General features: G+C 32.1%; 1 protein-coding gene across 1 annotated transcript in view; it reads right to left on the bottom strand.

Moving 5' to 3' along the window:
• Window positions 1–2,691: 2,691 nt before the first annotated feature.
• The window catches only part of LOC100168251 (proton-coupled amino acid transporter-like protein CG1139), a 21,014-nt gene continuing 15,300 nt past the window's right edge, over window positions 2,692–8,405 (bottom strand). Inside the window, exons 7-10 of the mRNA XM_001945817.5 lie at window positions 7,790–8,062; window positions 7,190–7,368; window positions 6,384–6,556; window positions 2,692–3,930 (exon numbers count right to left, since the gene is read on the bottom strand). Of these exons, the coding sequence (XP_001945852.2) occupies window positions 3,689–3,930; window positions 6,384–6,556; window positions 7,190–7,368; window positions 7,790–8,062 (867 nt within the window). The 3' untranslated portion in view covers window positions 2,692–3,688. The remainder of the gene's footprint in view (window positions 3,931–6,383; window positions 6,557–7,189; window positions 7,369–7,789; window positions 8,063–8,405) is intronic.

Genomic DNA, 8,405 nt, shown 5'->3' with positions numbered 1-8,405 from the left:
CTCATAACTCGCGTTAAAATTAAAATATGTTAAAAAGCCCATGAGGTTGCCTAGATAATAATCTTACCTTTCGATTTTATAAGAGGCCCCAATTCACTCTAATTTTTTAATTAACGGAGCTACACGTGTTCTGCTGAGCGTAAAATTCTCCATGTTACGCACTTGTAAGATGGAGACAACACATGCGGGTTCACGTCCCCTTAAGTTTATGACAGCAGGCTAGACAACTTTTTTCATATAAGTAGCTAAACAGGTAAGAACTATATAGACCACATCAACCCCTGAACAAAATTGTGAAAAAAGTTTAATAACATTGTATTACAGTCCCGAATTGATGTATAGGTATAGCCTATAGGACTGATAAGAACATGAACATTATGTATGGGCTATTGAAAGAATTCAAGTTTTCAGTGCAATGAGTAGAAGAGAGTGAGGAATAAAGTATAATTTATGAGGTATTTAAATCTTATCCGAGCTCCGGTAATTGAATTGTAGTCAATTCCAGGATCATAATTTTTATAGCCAAATATAATAGTTATTGAATAGTTGAAAGTATAAGTCGTACTTAAAAAATGTAAAATTATTATACGTGAACCACATCAACACTTATCCGTTTATTCGTATGTACTACGGCTGTCACGTGAATGACGGCGTCTCGTTGTCGGGGCGTTGTGAAGTCTTATCTTGGTGGCACTCTGAAGTGAGATATGAATCTTTTCACGATTGTCTTTATTTTTATTTAAATATAATATTAGGATAATACAGTACCTATATAATTTAGTCGTATAATGTAATGTAATATAATAAATATTATATTGTTTAGTCTTTGGTTGCATGTTTTTGATTTGCAGCCGTCTTATTGTCTATATTATAATATTATTACACCAGTAACGTATAAGATACTCAAACACAAATTAAATACGTTTTAAATATTATTACTGTTTATCATTTTAAGTTGAAGCATATATCAATAGGTAATAGCTATCACTTGACACTTATAATAGTCCACTGTATATCAATGCCTGATGGTTAGGTATACTAATATTAAATACATGGTCATGGATAAAGAGTAGGTAACTGTCAAGTGTCAGTAACCGTTAGTATAATAAGTATATTGTTAACGATTATTAGATATAATTTATTAAAAATATAAAACATGAAAATAAAAATGATATTAACAAATACCTACTTCAGTAAATAGTATGCATAGGTAATGTACTTATACTAATTAACTAATAAAACTTATTATTACATACTAATATACTATCCATCATCATATCAGATGAAAGTTTGCAAACCTTTCTATTATTATGTATTAACAATTGAAAATGATTTGCTACGTACCATTAATACATAGATGAAATAATACATTAGTTAAGCTGACAAATATTTAGAAAGAGAATGTTTAAAGTAATTTATCGAAATTATCAGTACATTATTATATTTTTATTTTTTTACTATTCATATTTCATACACTATAATACCTATGTGTTTTTATAAATAGTATAATTTCTTATTTAACTTGTAATGTATAAAAGACTAAACATTAAGAATTTTGGGGAAATGTTTTGGATTTATAAATTGGATTAGGTATGTAGACATAATATTAAAATTTGAACTTTTTTACAAGATGGGACCTCACAATAGGCTATTAAAAAATATGTGCTTAGCACATTATCCGGTCTTATGTTACACATAATACACAACAGTTTATGAGCTGGCAGTTTTTGGGTGTTTTTATGTACACCATTGCATGCATTGTATGATATATCTACATCTAAATTGAAAATTTCATTTTATTTTTAGATTATGTTTTAATTTAAAATATAGTTAAGAGGACCTTACATTCACAAGTGTTATACCCAGCTTATAAACGGACAAACTACCAAATTTTCGCTGAGCCGTTTGAGTCATGAGTATAATATAACAAATATTATAATTAAAAATAAATGCTCATACATCATAGAAAATTGAAAAATTGTAAAAAGTCAACGTGCAAACACTTAGTGTTCTTAACTTAGCAAATAAACTAAGTTTGATAATTGTCCAATTCACTTTAATTTTAAATCTAACTACACCATATTTTCTACATGTTGCACGTGGGTCAAAGAGAAAACAAATAGTGTGCCAACTGCCGACAATCTCTCTTGAATCAAAATATTGATTTTTTATATATAATGCACAACTTAAATAATACAAACAATGGTACAATGAAGAGGATTAACAAAGATAATAATATAATATTATGAAAACTTGTTCATATGCAAATCTCAGTATTAAATCAGTTCAACTTTACTGAGTAGGATTGTTCAAGCGATATTATAACGAAACAATAGTAGGTACTAATTGCACTTCAAATATAATATAATATTATATTGTTTTTACAAGTATGTGTCCACAGTTATATTATATAGCCATATGGGTATCTAAAATAGTAAGTAAATACAAAAATGTTTGTCAAGATGTAAAGTGATGCGTTATCATTTTCTGTGTGTAAAACATTATTGTAAAAAATCTATTGTCAATATTTATCGTTTTCAGATACTACTAGTGTGAAAATATGTATTTAAATTGGCAATTAGGAAATTAATAAAATTTATTTGTCCACATATTTGTATGACCTTGATTTACCATTAAACTATATACAAATATTTTCATATGCACTTTTATCAGATATAAAGAAAAAACATATTATTATTGTTATAATAGTGTTTATTTACACAATGTTTTATAAAACCTTAATATATAGTATTTAAAAATAATCAGCTTTACTATGGACACATTTGCCCGATCATAACAATGTTATTGCAATATTAACAAAAATATTATTATTATTTATTACTAATAGAGTCTCAGTCACTAAATCAAACTTACAATAAGAATGTGGTTCTTACAATAAAAGATGTCAGTAACTGCACCTAACATTGTTTTCTTCATTTAATTATGATGCATATTTAGAGATTATTATAGTATAAAACTATGCATAACACCTTCTAAACAGTATTTAATAATCATTATTTTATTAAGTTTAACATTATTATTATAATTTATTGTCTAAAGGCACTATAAAATCCGTATTTTGTATAAAAATAAAATATTGCCACTGTTCAAAATGATAACAGCGTATACTAATAACGAATTTCATAGAATAATTCTTTAAAAAAAAAAAAGTCAAAAAAATTGAGCTACTCTCGCCCTATATTTTAGTGTCGAACGCCTTCACACGGCGGAGGCAAACATCAGAAGTAAATATAGTGGTACAACTGTCCCTTCCGGGAATAAAAAGAACAATTTGATCGAATCGGTCGCGAATTTCATTTTCGATCAGTACGTTAGGAGTCCCGACGGATTTCTCACCACTGAGAGGAGGTACTACTGCGCTACGACAGTCATGTCCGAAGACTTTTAAGGATAAAATTACTTGGCGAAACGTAGATCGACGATTTATCGACGACGACCCTGTGAACACGCGCGCGATTTACGTTCACGCATAAATTAAATACTTTAAAAAAAAAATTAAATTAACTGAAATAAAAATATGCTCACAATCGTAATAATAATAATAATAATAATAATAGTAAAATATATTATGGGCACTGTCGGTAAATATTCTCGGCGTTACATGTATATAGGGAATAACTTATAGTATATAGGCTGAAATAATATAATATTAAATATCGTATCCACGCTACAACTTGCGGGCGATGTCCTGCAAGCTGATGTACGTGCCCAGCACCAGGGCCAGGATGCCGATGATTATCAATATGATGTCCTTGATGAGTACGTAATTGAAGCGGCCGAAGTTGCGTTCGGGCCACAGGACGCAGATCTCGATGAGCGCCGGGAACCCGATGCCCAACACGGACAGACACAGGGCGCCAAACAGCGATATGAACAAGTCCAACAGCGGAATGGCGACGGCCAGCAGGACTGCAAAAATACGTTGCAATATGATATATTAGGTATACGGTTTAAGTTTAAATTTTTTCGATTCAAGGACGTCGTCACAAAGTGGCATCTTAAACTGTCAGTGTTTTCACCGTTTTACCTATACTTAACTTTTCACGTTTTAATGTAGTTATTTTAAAAAGATAACAATTCGCCCCCTTCCAATATTAACTTGTTACGATACCCTTCCGCCAATGGAATTGTCGTCAATAAGTCCCTGCCTAGAGTTAAAGTACACATAATTATACCTATGCACTGCGTTGTAAAATATATATATAGACATCGAGAAAAACGAACTGAAGGAATGTAAATGACGTGAACATCTTCATGCTGTTGAAAGTCTGATAAAAATAGAAAATCGATTTTACTCTGGAAAACCGTGTATCGATTGGACCCAATGTACGTCCTGTCTACCATAATAGGTACTACTACTACTCACGGGTCGGTAAACAAGCGTCTTTTGAATATACTTTGAGACTTGAGTGAATATACCTTGTATCTATATATTATATTAATTATGTTAGATTTTTATTTCATCGTTACACTAACGAGCGTTTATATTTTTTAAGGAAGACTTTCTCAAAAGATATAATAAATTAGCGTTTTAATTATTTTAATCATAAGCTATATTTTGATCCGTAGCCGACGACCTATGCGATAATTATAGAAAAGAGGATATTATGCAATTCCGCTTTTTCGTTCGACTTTGAATTTTATACGTATAGTTATGACTTATTAAACTGAAATTGTATTGCTGAATGTTCGATGTATTATATATTCTATAGTACTAGGGCTAGGGCAGCGATATTATTATAAAGGTTTGGAGAACGTCAAGCTAGACATTTGGAAACAAAATATATTAAACTCTTAAAACCATTCGCGTGTTGGCAATCGGTATAAATAAAATAATATATATATTATTGTCGACGACATTTGGCACGAGTGACGTTACTTCAAAGTGGATGTTTGGCAATTAACAATACTGAATACATACCGAAGGTATGAGTATTTTTTTCCGTGTCTTATCATTATATTATTATTATACGATTCTACACTATTGCAAAGTCGTTATACTATTATGATAATAACTAACAACCATATAATTAAGATAACATGGGCTCGTCGATATACGACACTCGTCCGCCTTTAAAATATTATTGTTAAGAATTAAAAAATACATTTGGATTGGACCGAAATTAGAGATAAATGTTTTGCTTTTATTTTTTAAATTGTTTAGATACACGATACACACGTACAAATTTACTGCAATATTGTGTAGGAAAAATATTGTTTAGAAAATATGTAAAACATTTATGACAATTAAACTATAAACATGACAACATCAACAAGTCTATATTTCACTTGGTAACTGGTTCAAAATTAATTATTTATTTATTCATTTATTCATTTCACTTTAGATGTTAACATTTTCTCAATGGATTTGAATTATGGGCGATGACGGGTGGTTTTGAAATAAATCTACTATGCCAAAAATTACTTTAAAATAATACTATGAATAGAAAACTCGTTCTTAAAATAAACAAAGGTACCTATTATAGGTCTGTATAACTGCAAATTATCAAATAATATAGGTACTTGTCTCTACGTGGGCTATTATATATTTATGATTGATATATACGCTACATAATATATATGAATATGGAATATATACGAGATAATATCAAACAGAGAACTGAATATTTTATTTAACGAGCCACATATGTAATGAATAATTATTATACTCAAACACCGAAGAAAAACTTATGGAGAGCAGAGGGCTAAATAATTTCACTGAAAGTGGAGACAACATAATCAGGAAGACAAACTAGACGCCTAGACTAAGGTAGGGAGATTGGGCTAAAGAAAAAGATCTATAAACCTTATGAGTGCTGAATGGAGAAGAGCTAGAATCAGCACGAGTTATACATTGTGGTAGCTGTGATTGGACTAAATTGCCTAAAATAATTAAATAATAACCAATAATAATTATAAAAGTTATTATATGAAATTGGTTAATTAGGTACATCACTGTCAGTTATTTCTGTTTTTTAAACTCTAATTAATCATCTATATTATATTCCTTCTACCGAACGCTGAACAAGTCATACATACAGGACTTGATGATAAATCCTAATGATCAATGTCATATGCGTCTAAGTAAAATCATAAACGTTCTATAGGAAGTTGGGATTCTGTGAAACGGACTTATAAGCGACATAGCTTCATAATATACGTTATAATTGTTACAGCTATAAACTTAAAAATTGTTATATTTATATTTAATTAACTCCCCCCCCCCCCTATTTTTCCAGAGAATAAAAATCACCTAAATCATAAAAACAGATCTATAAGAAGTGAACTTTTTAGTATATAATAGTTAATCACGGCAACAAAAGCCATCGGGATAGCGCCATTTCGGGCATTGTTATACTTACACGTAACGAGCACAACGCTGATACGAAGCAGATATTCCATGGTCGTCTTGTCCCAGTTTTGAACCCTCTTCTTCATGTACGTATTCCAGATGATTTCCACCGGCACGTAAGCTTGTAGCGCGTACGTGATGAATATGGCGACCGCGAAGATAAGTTTTACCGCTTGCGAGAGGCTATAAGACAAATAAAAGTTGAATATGACAATGTAATATCATTCAACGGACATTAATGACCAGAATGAGGCTGCCATGACTTTAATAATATTCAAGACCGTCTTGGTCTGTTCGACGACCTCATCCCCAAAAGCTATTTCAAGAAAGTTCTGGAACAAAACGCGTTTTTTACACGCAAAACCCATAAAAACCAGGAACTCAATATCTTTCAGCGCGGGCACCTGTAGCAGTGACAGTTTTTATTTCCTTTTACTTACTTCACAACCCTCCCCCCCCCCGCGTACGAAAACATTTGATTTTAATAAACACGCATATAGGTATTTCTTGAAAAATAATATATAAAAAACCGAATATTATGTGTAAGCTGAGTATAGAACTTAGATATATTATACTCCCAGACTTCCTCAACCACAAAATATTAATTTAAATAAATAGTATAGAGGACTAGAGGTGTAATATGTTCTTGTTTTATTTATACATATTTTAAAATATAAAAGATCAAGTAGGTAATTAATATTAGGCATGTCATCTATCGTTTAATCACTATATTCAATACTTATAATCGAAAAACGTCGATGAACAAATGCATATAAAGAATATGCATTTAAAAAACAACCAAGTATTATAACTTACATGTCCCCATTCGGTAGGTTGAGCGTCACACTGCCCTCTACAATTTCGCCGTACTTGACGTACCCGAAGAAGCCCATACCAACGTACATAACTGTGATGATGGTCATACCGATGTTAAGTACGCCGGTAGTGCCACCGAAGGATGCCGGGGTTTTCATATTGTTCTCCAGCGCCAGTACCTATATACAATATTATTATTATTATTTATTACATAATATTATAACTGGTACATTGTTATTGTCAGCGGTCGAATCTTGGGGGGGACGAGTAAAAATATAAACATTTTCGCTCGAAGCCTCGATTTTCATTTTACTTGCGCACTTTGCATTGCACGTGCAAAATGTTATTACATATGTAACAATGTCTATTCGTAAGAACTTAAAGTGTTGAAAGTACACATACAAAGATTTTCATCAAAACCCACACACGATATTATATGCGCAAACTACATCTGTACGTATATGGTGGTGATCAAAAGATGACACAATTTTCGTATATTTTGAAAAAAAATCGTCCGCCGATTACGTCATAATATTATGTATAGTAATGTATTAGGACTTCGGAACTATTTTAAAGGCCAACTGGAAGCCGGAAACTCACCACGCCGACGGCTTCCAACGCGAACAGGGTTGTGCCCACGAACAAAGTGTAATTTCTCGGTTCACCGATCAAGGGTCTCGAAGAAATGGGTGGCAGGTCGACGAATATGTACCAGAGCACAATGGCGAGTCCGGCGAATGTGATGATGTTTGCCCCCTGCGAGAAGGGCGCCAACAGCTTCAAGTTTCTGATGAGATTGATGGCCACCAGTGGGATCAGCATCATTAACATGTAGTACCGCTCGTTCATCGGTTCGATGTAAATGTCCAACACCTGCGTAGCAGAAAAAACGATTATCTCACGAAAACTATATAAGTATATTATGTTAATAATGATAAAGGTACAGATAATAGACATAATTTTCTGTCGCTATACTCTTTTTCCGGAAATAGAAATCTTAGTGAATCGCGATGACGTCGTTGTAATGCCGCTTTGTCACAACAATGCCACGATATACAACAAGTATATTCCCAGTTTTCACACGATTAATTCATGGACCATACCGATTTCGTCCGTATCAGAGGCTCTGATTCAGAGGACTTAATTCGCGCAACAAGTTTGTTGAATGGAGCGAAAAGTTTTATCATCAATTAATCGCATTATGTTTTTAAGAGGA

The sequence above is a fragment of the Acyrthosiphon pisum genome, chromosome A1, assembly GCF_005508785.2.
Source record: "Acyrthosiphon pisum isolate AL4f chromosome A1, pea_aphid_22Mar2018_4r6ur, whole genome shotgun sequence".
Lineage (NCBI taxonomy): Eukaryota > Metazoa > Arthropoda > Insecta > Hemiptera > Aphididae > Acyrthosiphon > Acyrthosiphon pisum.
Note: the sequence above shows the minus strand (reverse complement) of the source record. Positions and strands in the feature narration are given on the sequence as shown.